General features: G+C 43.7%; 1 protein-coding gene across 1 annotated transcript in view; it reads right to left on the bottom strand.

The window, feature by feature from the left end:
• The window catches only part of SIK2 (salt inducible kinase 2), a 122,473-nt gene that overhangs the window by 10,595 nt on the left and 98,295 nt on the right, over nucleotides 1-13,583 (bottom strand). The window contains exons 5-9 of the mRNA XM_039229233.1: nucleotides 12,805-12,929; nucleotides 12,250-12,373; nucleotides 10,717-10,937; nucleotides 8,808-8,960; nucleotides 2,367-2,531 (exon numbers count right to left, since the gene is read on the bottom strand). Of these exons, the coding sequence (XP_039085164.1) occupies nucleotides 2,367-2,531; nucleotides 8,808-8,960; nucleotides 10,717-10,937; nucleotides 12,250-12,373; nucleotides 12,805-12,929 (788 nt within the window). The remainder of the gene's footprint in view (nucleotides 1-2,366; nucleotides 2,532-8,807; nucleotides 8,961-10,716; nucleotides 10,938-12,249; nucleotides 12,374-12,804; nucleotides 12,930-13,583) is intronic.

The following is a 13,583-nucleotide window of genomic DNA, read 5'->3' as shown; positions in this document are numbered from 1 at the left end:
TGTGTGTGCACTCACTGATGGGTCACCAAAAAAGAGGTCCTAGGGAGGGAACAGGGGACAAGCATTTTTGCTGACATAAACGAAACGGTCCACAGAGAAGACCAGGGGGTGTCTCTGGCCTGGCTAAGTGCCAGGGCAGCACTGCTCTTCCTACAAATGCAAATACACCATCTAGCTACTGTCTTTATCTTTCACAAAATCATTCATTTCCTGTCTGTTTCCTAGTTACGGGAACAATCACAAGCTTTAAAAATAGCTTGCCCTATATACTACAGCAGACAGTGCCCAATCTGTGTTTCAGGCCTGATGCCCTCACAGATAAGCTTTTAGCAGGCTGCTTTTTAATTTTTTCAAGGGAATTAGATCTTAAAAATAAATTACGTTGTCCCAACGTATGGCTAAATTTCTAGGTGAGGACATAGGAGCTGACGAAGTTACTGGACATCCTAGGCAACCACCGACAGAGGAAACATGCTGTCCGCAGGAAGTGGCCTCATCCTCAGAAACACCGACTCTAACTCCTCACGGTCAGCAGTGAACACCTGCTCGCACAGCCTCGCCTCCAGCTGCCTTGATTACGGTTTAGCTATACACATCACCTAACTTCTGAATCAGCTCTACCTCCAGAGACCTGGATTTCTGCAAGTGGCACTTACCCTCCCAAACACCGGGGCTCAAAATGCTGTTAGGAGTTTGGACTTCTTTTTTCTGGACCCTGAAACTCTATCAATTTTTGCTGCACAATCTCACTCATACCATCCCCTCTTCTGCAGTTTCTTGAGCACTAACAGTCCTGGCCCTCATCATCTCCCCGCTGGACACCTGCTCTAAGCTTCCACTGTCCCTGTCCCCATCCAATGCAGGCTAGATAGATACCTTCCAGGCTCATTTCTGAAGCACAGTATGGATTCAGCCTAGAGAAAAAGCCTACATTCTCGGGCTTGACACTCAAAGCTAAGTTATTGGTCTTTATTTCATACAGCTCCCCTTCATACGTGCTTTTCCTCAGAGACACACTGAGCTATTGGTCTTACATGGACCTAAGCTTTCCTGACATTTGCTTGCTCAGACTTTTCCCTCCACCAAGATGCCATCCAGCTCTATTCCATCCCACCCCTCAATTCCCTGCTCACAGTTAACCTAGACTGTCCTGGTCAAACCTGCTAAAAGCAACTCCCCTAACTTTTTCCCACTGCGCAGCACTTTGATTTAGATCTTGAAGGGAACGATTACGTTTTATTAATGTATTCAGCACCTGGTACCTTGTCTTTAGTTATGCATCAGGTTTCTTCTGCTAGACTATGAATGTGGAGGCATAATTCATGTCTGAGTTATCTTTTTATTACCTAAAGAGGCTAAAAAGATAGGGAACAAATAATAATTGAGTTTTTACAGTATGCATAGAATCTCACACACAGTATCTCAATTAATCCTCACAAGGATCTCATAAGGGTAAGGGTTCTCATTTTATGGAGAACAGAGGTTCAGAGATGTTAGTCACCCTGCCCAAGTTCACACAGCTGGGAAAGTACAGTCTATTTAAAACATACTCCAACATCTATGTTCTAAGATCTGCCCATTAATACGATCCTCTGGATATCACTTGATGCTCAGTATACAAAACACGTATTAGAAGTTAAATAAGGGGCATCTGGGTGGCTCAGTTGGTTAAGCGTCTGACTGTTGGTTTTGGCTCAGGGCATGATCTCATGGTTTGTGAGTTCGAGCCCCACATGGGGCTCTGCACTGACCGTGTGAAGCCTGCTTGGGATTCTCTCTCTCAGAATAAATAAACTTAAAAAAAAGTAAGCATCCGTCAAATGCAAGAAAGAAGCTGTCAACTTCTATATATTAAAAGCCAACTTCATGCAGCACATAAGGGATAAACTTACCTCATTTAAGCGTATTCAAACAGAACAAAAAAAATGTTGGACCAAAAAAGACGGCCCATTATTTTGCAGCTACAGCACATGCAGCAGAAAAGAGGTAATAATAACACAGACGAAGCTCAATGCAGCACATTAATTATATTTCTGTTTTCAGAATTACAATTTGTTAAAAAAAAAAAAAAATCCCACACCTATGAGGGATCTAGAAACCTAAAGAGGGAAGGGACTGCCTAAGGAAAGAGAAAGAAGGATTTGGAAAGTACATAGAAGGTCTGACAAGTTATGCAACAGCTATGAAAAGACAACAACGAGAGCCAAGTTCAGCCCAGATATTTTTCTCAGGTTTCTGCAAGAAATGACACTCCTGAGTGATTTGAGGAAATGACAAAGGTCACCAGAGCCCAAGTACAACACTTGGGGACCAAACTCAAGTCCCAGCCAAACTGCGAGCTCAGAGTCTTTCAAACACGTTCGTACCTTTGGTGTGTCGACACATTCTTCTTCCATGAACGCTGCCTCCGCCTGACAGCTGGACGCTGGGAAGGAAAAGGCCTCCATGTTGGATGCTGGTGGGAGGAGGGCAGAGCGCATCAGCCGCACGTTCGGTGAATGCACGGTCACCGGGAGCCCCACAGTTTGGGCCTGAAAATATGGCAAGAACAGTTTGGGAACATTAATACTCTCTCTACAAATACACAAAATTTTTGGAATAAGATACCTCTTCCTGGTACAATTAAAGAATAAGTAGCTGGAATCCCAGAAAAAATGTGAGGAGACCGGGACGTGGTACAGATCCTGATTTGCCGCAGTCTCAGGGATCAGTTATTCTATGCGTTCCATCCCCGTTCTTCAGAGAGGTGCCTGTCACACAGATGAAAGGAAGCTGGTCTCGGCACAGACCCTAAGAAGGCGTTGCTTCTTACTCAGCAAACTCATACGGTCTCCATCCTGAACACGTCACCACACACCAGTTACACAGAAGAGAGAAGCCTGTGTCCAGGGGCTCAAAACTGACCCAGGGGTAGGCACGCGTGCGCGCACACACACACACACGCACACACACATAGGTGGGGTGAGGTGGTTACCATTTCCTGACAAGGCTATGTGTACAGAGGAAGAAAAGGGAAGTGGCAGCTACTCAGAGGGGACAGGACTGTCCTCCTTCCAAGGAGGTGCGCAGCCTGAGCACAGGCTGCTGGCCCAGGGGAAGGAGAGGTGCTGCTTGCTGAGCAACTTATTTTCCTAAAGTCAACCTACTGTAGAAAGCTCTGGATGGTTTTAAGCCCATTTTCATGTCTCCTCTGTTAAGAACTCTATGTAAACAAGCATTACGAACTCTTATCCATCGTATAACAGAGGATCTTTTTTTTTTTATTTTAGAGAGAGAGATAATCTCAGGCAGTTTCCACACTCAGCATGGAGCCCGACACGGGGTTCTCTATCCCATGACCCCGAGCTGAAATCGAGTTGGACTCTGAACCGACTGAGCCACCCAGGCACCCCCAGAGAATCTTTCTTTATGACAATGGCACGGATTGATTTTAAAGATGAAACTACTGGATAATCCTACCCTGCCATCTCTTTAAAATTAGTGGAATAATTTATTTGATGCCTTTTGAATACAACAGACACTGCCAAACAGTTAAGGGAACACTCATCACCCGAGTGTCTAAAAGGCAGAGGAACGGCCTATTTTTTCTTTTACACACTTAAAGGGACTTAGGGTGGTGAGTTTTAAATTCAAGCAAATAAAAAGGAACAATATGGTATGATTTTAGCTTCTCTCCTCCAGAGGCCTGGATTTGATTCCTGGCTCCTTCACTCACTGTGTGAACATAATCAGGTTACCTAACCTCTCTGAATCCCATTTTCTTCACCTGCAGAAAAGGGCACAATCGCTAGTTCACAGTGACACCAGGACTGTAAGAGGTAACGTGTCCTTCGGTCCATAATGTCAGTTCTGCCTTTCTCCTTCCTTCCAAAGTTGTAAAAACAGTTATAAGAATTTAATATAGGAGTTGGCCTGCAAATAAATACCATTTTGTTCTCAGATATTATCTAATGGTTCTCTGTTAAAATTTTAGGTTGATGGTTTTTGATGATGGGGGATGCGTTAGAAATATACCTTATATTTGAATATACTTTGAACATATTTAGAATGTTTTATATTTGGTTCATTCCAACATTAACATCAGTAGATATGATAGCAATAGCTGGGGTGCCTGGGGGGCTCAGTCGGCTAGTCGTCCAACTTCAGCTCAGGTCACGATCTCACAGCTTGTGGGTTCGAGCCCCACGTCGGGCTCTGTGCTGACAGCTCAGAGACTGGAGCCTGCTTCGGATTCTGTGTCTCCCTCTCTCTCTCTGCCCCTCTCTCACTTGCACTTTGTCTCTCAAAAAAACAAACATCAAAAAAATAGCAATAGCAAAGCGTAGGTAAAAACAGGAAAACCCACCACATTGTATACCGTCCTGAGCATGATAACAAAAACAGCTTTTCTAATATCATCAGTCCTTGTGCTTATATCCTAGGCCACTTTTGAGGCTAAACAAATCTTTTTTTTCCTTTCAAACGTTAGTCGTTTTAATTTTTTTTCGGCCCTGTGTCACAATGTAAAATGTAAACTTTCTAATAAAGTAGATTTCATGCAGTCTTCTTACTCTTATCATCATTTTTTTTTTCCCCAACAAAGGATAAAGTTGAATTTTGATTCCTACTTCCCAAATGTATTAGGTTGCTCCTGGTGTATGAGAGTAGCCTAAGCTATCAGGGCAAAGCATTACTTAAAGACACTGCCGGAACTGAGGCACTAACACAGTAAGCAGGAAGCGTTGTTCCTTCTCAGTCACTACCTCCTAGGAGCTGTGACTTCTTAAATGGCAGGGTCATGCTGTGCCAGATCAAGCGTAACACATTCTCTTTGACAACTGTCATGTCTGACCTGGACTACAGCAACCTACAGTGGACGTGGTGTGGACAGAGGAATAACCCATTTCGGTGTGACAACCACTTCACAGGACACAGGATGGTAGGTTTTAGTGGTCTACTTTTTAGCATTTTTGAAATCATTGAAGGAATTAAAGAAATCTTTTTGGAACAAGGTAGAGGGTAAATATTCAAATGGTATGCTCGGCACTGTCATAAAGAAGATGTCATTATAATAAATAGATGGATGACTAATGTCCCAAGGAAGCAGACACTACCAGTTTCTTCAAGAGTGGCAACAGACAATGATCACGTCCAACTAACTGAAATGACTTTTTAGACTGTATGTGTTTATTGTCTTGAATCTCTTCTTCTGATTTTGTGCTTTTTTAGAATCGTTAAAATGAAAATGTTTCTCCTATGGGAAAATCTTTACTGCTCTAATAGGAATATGCCGGTTATAGACAAATTGTGTGCTCTGTCACACTTCTAAACCCCCAGCCCTCCCCCCGTCCCTGAATCCATATGTTACAGCCCTAACCCCCAACACAACTGCATTTGGACTGAGAGCCTTTTGGGGGGGTAAAGTTATATGAGGTCATAAGGGTGGGCTCTGAATCCGAAAGGACTCCTGTCCCTCTAAGATGAGGATGAGACACCAGGGATCTCTCTTTCTCTCTCTCTGCATATGCAGAACAAAAGCTGTGTGAGGAGGACACACTGAGAAAGCAGCAGAGAGTTCTCACCAGAAATCAGTCCGGATGGCTCCTTGACCTTGGACTTCCAGCCTCCAGACTAGGGCGAAAATAAATTTTTGCTATTTAAGCCCCTCAGCCTGTGGTCTTTGTTATGGTGGCCCTGGCCAACTAGAAGATGCTTTTTCTTACAGTTGTGGAGGGCAGCCTCTAACCAGTAATCAGTGTTTCTTTCTCATCTGCTCACAGTTGACAGAAACCTGGAGTGAAGGACTATTAGTTAGGATTCCTGAGAGAAAGGCATGACATACATGGTTTCTAAATCGGTGTCTGTATCTGGACTAACTGGACACTAACATTTCTTGCAGAGCATATGGCAGACAGAAGTACTCTGAATCATCCTAAGGTAGGAAGCTGGCTATTTTCTAATCACAATAATGGGTACTTTATCACTATACCATAAATTCTTTACATGAAGGGACTGTTTCCTGGCACAGAAGTACTCAATTTGTTGAACTGAGCTACAAGTAGATGTTAACTAATTGTATCTTTGTAGCAAACTTATATAGGAGGTACTGCTATTTCTGGTTTATACTTAAGGACCCTGGAGCTCAGAGATGCTGACTTGCTGAAGCCACTCCACTTGGTATGGAACCCAAGGTCTGTGACTCCATGGTTCATGCAATCTCTGCATGGGATCATGTTGCTTAATTTCTTATTGTTACACCAACTACAAGTGATTTGCCACTTCTTTATTTTTAAAAAAATTTTAATGTTTATTTAATTTTGAAGGGGGTTAAGGGGCAGAGAGAGAGAGGGAGATACAGAATCTGAAGCAGGCTCCAGGCTCTGAGCTTTCAGCACAGAGCCCGATGTGGGGCTCAAACCCATGAACTGTGAGATCATGACCTGAGCCAAAGTCGGCTGCTTAACCAACTGAGCCACCCAGGCGCTCCTCCGATCTGCCACTTCGTTAAAACAATAGTAGAACAAAGAATTAAAGGGAAAAGGCTCTACTAAAACATTGAGCCCAGGGAAATCTATTTTTTAACAAGTTCAAGAAACCACAAGAATGTGAAATCTCTCAGGGAAGAGAGCATCTTGTTCAGTTCCAGTGCCTGCTGCTCAGGGTCCAGAAGGCACTTGGGACAAGCCTATGACTGGACACTGAAGACTTCTACTTGAATTAGTTACATTTTTAAGTCTCAGTAAGTAGCTTTCTATGACAACTTGGGTCAACGCTTAAAACGAAAGTAACTCATGTGGTGTTTGGTAATAAAAAAATTATCAAACCCAAGAAGCTATGTTATAGATCTGAACTCTCAGCCAAGTCAAACGTAATTTCAGCTCTCCTAAGGAATCTGCTCCAAGCTTCGATAAGAAAGGCAATCATGTGCAGTGATGTGTATGTGCTCAGGGCCAATCATTTACATAACCCCATGCCTTGGTCTGTACGACGTGAGCAAGAACGAAGAGACCTGGGGCTTTCCTGCTTCCGGTCCTGCTGCCTGGCAGCACTTCCCAGGGGGGCGGGGGCACCACTGCACCCGTTACTCCCCCTGCGAAGTATTTTATCATTTTATCCCCCTCCTGTCTTGAAAGCAGTACCATTCAACTCTGAAACTTTGAAGGATATCAAGTGCTCCGAGAGAATCTGACCCAAATATTTGGAACTTAATCCATATGTTACATTAGTTATCAATATTCACGTTATTTTATATATTAAAGTATGTATAACAGTGTATACACCGTGTGCCTACTCAGCTCAAGAAGATCTTAATTTTGTTAGGTTTCCCCCCCACATGTTTGGTAGAAGCCAATATAAAACTGTATGAAATCTTCTAAGCTTTGTTACACTGCCAGACGAAGAATGTCTGCTCTTACTTGCCCTCTGAACAAAGCAGGCACTCACAGAAGCCCGTGGGAGCCCTAGTGGATGGTCTGAGTGAACCACTCCTCTCCTCAAACCCTATGTGGCTGATTTCCCAGCTCCCCTCAGCCCTTGGCCTCTCTCCTGGAATCCGGACCTCTTCCTCTCAAGCGACAGGGTCTGTGCCACCCCTTACTGCTCCAGCCTCGGGCTTGAGAATGGGATCATTTCCAAGTCATGGCTGTCCCTTCCCCACCAACAAGTATTACTTTATATAATAAACATTTACAGAACACGTTCTAAGTGCTGTACCACTATCAACTAACTTAAACATCAGAACATTCTATATTATCCCCATTTTATAGTTTGGGGAACTGAGGCACAGAAAGACCTTACGTAACTTTCTGAAGGTCAGGAAGCAGGAGGTGGCCTGGTCTGAGGTTTGCCCAGAGCACCTGCTCTCACCACCGTGTTTCGCTGTCTCTGCAAACCACTGCCGAGTACGTCCAGAGCCCCAACCAGCACGCTGTAGGCCAAGCCTGTGGTGTTTACTACTTGCCTCCTAAGTGCTCTCTCCAAAGTTCTTCCCTTCCTGGCCAATCTTTCTTTCCCGATGTCACCGACTAATTAGATCAAAGCCGGGATATGATTTTATCACTTTCCTGCTGAAGTCTCCCATCATTCCTTATAGTTTCCTGAATCGTAGGTAAACTCTTCACCTTGGCATTGGAAGCCCTTCACAGCGTGGCTACAACCTCTTCATCTCCCTGGTGGGCTTCAGTTCCGGGGTGCTATTGGGAGCCCACCCTGCCCTTGTGCACTTGAGTACTTGTGCTCGAGCTGCTTCTGAGGCCTCCACACCGGGCCTCCCACTACTGCCCCGCCCCCAGCCCCACATGCCTGAGGGTCCCACATCCGCAAGAGTGCCGTCTCTTCCACGCAGCCTTTCCATTCAGAAGTGTTGGCTCTCCCCTCTGTCCTCAGTTCTCTTGCGTTCATCTCTGTTTTGAATGATGGTTATTTATGATGCTGTCTTACTTTGCTTTAATGCTGTAAGGCCTGTGAGGCTATGCCTGGGTTTTGTACATCCTATCCCCTATTGTGCCTAATAACAGAATTTTGTACAGATTTTAATAAAAATCTGTTAAATGGAATCGAGTATACAGGCCAATTACATTAATTCTCACCAGAAGTCAATGATTAAAAAATGAGAAGTCTCTTAAAAAAAACTGTTTGAAATAAAATTAATCCTTAGAAACAGGAAGGTGCTAAAACATTTGAGAATCTAGTAAATGACAGGCAGAAACTTTACAGAAAAACAGGGCAGAGGATAAATCCCAACCCTTTGTTGTGCTACAAGATGAAAAATGTGTCAAACATGGGAACGGGCACCCGCAAGATGAGACCATTGGCTAATATGGTGTTACCTTGGCAACTGTTTGTTCGGCCACGGTGCTGGGCCGACGCTGGCGGGCATCGAGTCTCTGCTCCACGGGAAAGCTGCTCCTGTGTGATTTCAGACGCTCCACCAGCAAGTAATAGATGGCAGCAAAGTGGTTATAGCTCTTGTTCTGCAAAGACTGAAAGAGAAACCAAGTGCTGAAGTTAGAGAAGCATGAAAACCAATCTAACGATCTACATCTTTCTGAAAAAGGAGGGAAGAAGCCATGTGTTCTTAAACATCAAGTAATGAATAGAGTGTGTCTCAGAATAAAAGGTGTTCCAGAATTTAAAATGAGGGGCACCTGGGTGGCTCAGTTGGTTGGGTGTCCGACTGCAGCTCAGGTTATGAACTTTGGTCTGTGAGTTCGAGCTCCGTGTTGGGCTCTGTGCTGACAGCTTAGAGCCTGGAGCCTGCTTCAGATTCTGTGTCTCCCTCTCTCTCTGCCCCTCCCCTGCTCATGATCTCTCCCTCTCTCTCTCTCAAAAATAAAGACTAAAAAATCTTTTTAAATCAAAGAGAGTTTCAAGTTCTAGTATTGATTACATAAAGGGTGATACTTTTAAATGACTGGCGCTTTTACATAAACAGGCTCCATTTATTTTTCTGCATTCAGAAAAAAATACCACAGCTTTATCATGTAGGAGGTCTGCAATGGCGTCATACGGTCCCGTCTCCTAGTTGTAACTATGGTGTAAAGTCGGCTATAAACCTGAGCCCAGAGGCTCTAATTCCGTAACTTCAACACAAGTCCAAACTATTGCAAACTCTGAAGTGAATGATTAAAGTCTTTGGGGAAATTCCTTGTGATTATTTTGGGCTGGGAGAGTAACATTTGGATGGTAGATTGAGAGACACTGTGTCTCCGTTGTTAGGTAATTTTTTCCTCTTGTTTTTGCAGTCCCACCCTCTTGAAAACTTGAAAATAAAGTTGCTTCCCAATTTTTCACACCCCTCGGCAGCCAGCTTCCCCAAGACACTAACGGGATGGAGAAAGAACCGCTCCTCTGGCTTTTCACCCCACCGGACAGCTGGCACGGGCTCTGTGCAGGCCACCTCAGGGGCAGAGCACCCCTGACAAAAATCTCAGGCCTGCGGGACTGCACTCACAGCTGCCATTCGAGATCTACCTCGCGGACAAGAACACAAACACATCGCTGAGCACATGAAGAGCCAGGCGGGAAAGCCCGTCTGGCTTCACTTAATGGCAGCATGGTTTGGAGCACTTGACATTCACAAGAGGTATTTTGTGTTCTTTCTTGCTGTGCTTCCTCCACAAAAGCACTGTTTGTTTTTTTTACTGTCGTGCAGGTAATAAAAATGTGTTTCTCTATGGATCTGCTACCTGCTTAAGGGCAGAAATCAAAGCGATGAGGGACTTCCCAGGTTCATGACTCTCGGTTCTATGACCCAGAGAACCCTCAAATCTGGAATCCACCTGTTTCTGCCTCCTCAGTTTCTCCAGTTCACAACCTAAATCCTGCACCTGATGCCTACTCTTGTGGCCTCCTGGTCAGCCCTCAGCCTCGCTCCCTATCTGTATGCACTTTTATACTCCACATAGACTAGCTTATGACTTGGATAAAACTCCACTCTTCATCTTAGAAGAAATTTTCTACTTTGTATTTGTTAAGTTCCCATCTTTGTCTTTTCTCAAACTTATATAAACTACCTCTTGAATTTTCTGGCAGATGGGGCAAAGGGAGGAATTTATATATTAAATAAAAAAGCAAATATGAAATAGCCTGATTGTAATCCTCAGGGAAAGCTGGACATGCCTAGGTGAAGGGACTGGCATGCTGAAAGACCAGGATGGTGGGTGTGACCACAAACTCTCAAGTTATGAGCACAAAAGAATCCTAAAATATCTTCAGTCAGATCTCTCATCACTTTACCTCAATGGTTTTCTGCTGATCTATTCCAAGGCTGTGCATCAATCGCAGAACCTGTTCATTAAATTCCCCAATGGATGGCTCATTTTCTTGCCCTTGTGGATAGAGAACAGGTCTCTGTACAGGAACTTCTACAAGCATCCATTTATGCTCCTTGATTTGAGCTATGGTTAGCCGTTTGGACGGGTCTAGGACCAACATCCTTCGAATAAGGTGCTCACAATCTACAGAAAACACAATGTTACAAAAGTCACGTAAATCACCTTGCGTTTCAGAGTACTGGCTTGAGTCATGTGACTTTGTACAATGGCATTAATTTCTGTATCCTTCACAGTGCCCTCTGGAAAGCAGAAGGTCGAATGAATAAATGAATACATGAAAGTCAGTTGTATTGTCAGGTTCACGTGGTGAGTGCTGACACAAAAGTAACCATCATGTGAATGACTACGTAAGAAAAACCGGAGGGTGTAGGTCTGTCCAATTCTGTGCTAAATGAACCCTTCTAATGAATTTCTCAACTGAAAAGACCTAGACACAGACTTAGATTCTGCTGAAGACAAAAACAAGCCTTCTTCCTAGAATGAGCACACAAATGGATCCTGAGTCACTTCTGAGGCGGATACATTCAGGGTAAGTGAGTGAGGTGAGAGTTCTCTGGTGGACAGTTGATCTCCTTTCCCTGTCGGTGCAGCTGAGAGAAACGCACGTGAAGCATTATTTACTTGTAATTACATTTCAGAAACTGCACTGCTGTGACTTGGGCACGAGCTAATTCTCGGAGCTGTCACCATCCTCTCTACCATCCTGCGTCAGCTGGCCTTATACCCTTCTTCACTAGGCGCCAGACACCACGGAAGATGCTTTGCACAGATTAATTCAATTGATCTTCACAGCGCTCTTACGAGGAACCACTATTATTTCCATTTTAAAGACTGAGGAAGCACAGAGAAGTGACATCACTTGCCTTGATTAAAACCAGGCAGTCTATGCTTTTATGCACTAGAGCTTTGTTTCTACCATCCCTAGGAGTGACAGAGTCAGGGATGGTCACCCAAAGCTATGGAGTAGACAGAGCTGCGCCAACGGCCAAGTTGGCTGCACGAAACAAGCCAGTCCAAGACGGGAAGGGGTCATGGTGTCTCCTCTCAACTCGACAGCTTTGCCAGTTTTTACTTCAATTAAAAAACTCAATTTTGCAACTTTTCACAGCAAGATACAGGAAAATGCATTTCATACTCAGAGTGAAGTAGCTATGACTCTGTCTAAAAAGTGCTTCTCTGAGTCTAAAATAAACCTGGGACATTTATAGACCCAGAGCACATGTGGAGTCTTGCTGTTCTTAACCTTGGAAACTTTCCGTTTTCAGTGACAAGTAGGAAGGCTGGAGTGTCGCTCACCTACGGGGAGGGGGCTGCTGATTTCTATGGCTTCTGAAGTGACTCAGTCACTCTGTTTGGTACCAAACTCTTAGAACGAGAGAAGCCTTGCCCAGGCATTTCATTCGGAGCACAATTATAAGACAAATGGGTTTGTTACCTTCGGACATGAAATACGGAATCCGGAATCTTCCTTCTAAAACCCTCTGCCTCAAAATTGGAAGAGTAGGTCCATCAAAAGGCAGAGCTCCGCAGACAAGGACGTAAAGAACCACTCCCATACTCTAGGGAAGAAGACAGTGCAGTCACTTTTCCATGGAGAACTTGAAACGCTCTTTGTTTTCCTATACATCCCAGGGGCCCTTAAAATCATATGGGTTGAAAAACTCCCATTTGGATTTACTATTGTCTCAGAATTGGAAAAAAAAACCTAAAATTCGGACTACCGCAATAAAATATCCTATAATAAATACTCAAAGATCTGAATTTAACTCCTTTTGATTATCACTTAAATTTATTGCTGCTATTAAAGTAAGAACATCTGCCCCTAGAAATTCTTTCCTAGAATCTAATTCAAAATGCTCTAATTAGAGGCCAGTGGACAGGGAAAACATGAGTTATGGCCTATGTGTTAGGCACCAAGAGCTTCCACGATGGGCCAAAGCACCAACGGTCATCATACAGATGCACTGAACACAGCAAAGCAAACAAGTACCCAGATGTCCAGCTGCGGTCCTTCATACTGCTGCCCTTCAAAGACTTCAGGGGCCGCATAAGGAGGGCTGCCACACCATGTTGCCAGCAGTTCACCACTTTTAAAGAAATTTCCAAAACCGAAATCTATTGGAATGGAAATAAATGTTACTTTCATCTGTGTTCTCAAACTATACTGAGCTTCTTGTAACAAATTTTACACTATGCTGTATCAATGATAGCACTACTATTCGCTCTGTGAGGAACAGCATCGATCTGTCATGTGTCCAGAGCACAGTGACCAGCAAATATCAAGCATTCAATAAATATTTGCCGAATGAATGTATAAATGAATCAAGTTTTCTTCTCCAAGACAATGAGTGAGAGGCTGGAAAAAGACTTTAGGTCATGTATTTTTAAGGCTGAAAGAAAATCCATTGGTGTGGACAACCAACTTGAATTAGAAAATCTTAGAATCTCAATTACGCCATGAGTTAGAGCCCTTTATCTTCCTCTTCGTCTTTTTTTTTTTTTTTATTGTTAAAAAAAATTTTTTTTTTTTTATTAAGTTCTATGCTCAGCATGGGGCTTGAATTCATGACCCTGAGATCAAGAGTCACATGCTCTACTGACCAAGCCAGCCAGGTGCCTCATGAGCTCTTTATCTTTTATAGTCTTTAAGGAATGAAACAAATGGGTAAAACTTTAAGATGTCTACCTAAACCCAACCAAGTGGCTGGCTGCTCTTGCCGCCATTACCCAGGGTAGCAAGACTTATAACCTCTTAAGGCAACTGAGTAC

Source organism: Hyaena hyaena, unplaced genomic scaffold, assembly GCF_003009895.1.
Source record: "Hyaena hyaena isolate Hyena2069 unplaced genomic scaffold, ASM300989v1 scaffold_36, whole genome shotgun sequence".
Lineage (NCBI taxonomy): Eukaryota > Metazoa > Chordata > Mammalia > Carnivora > Hyaenidae > Hyaena > Hyaena hyaena.
This window is presented reverse-complemented; position numbering and strand designations above follow the sequence as displayed.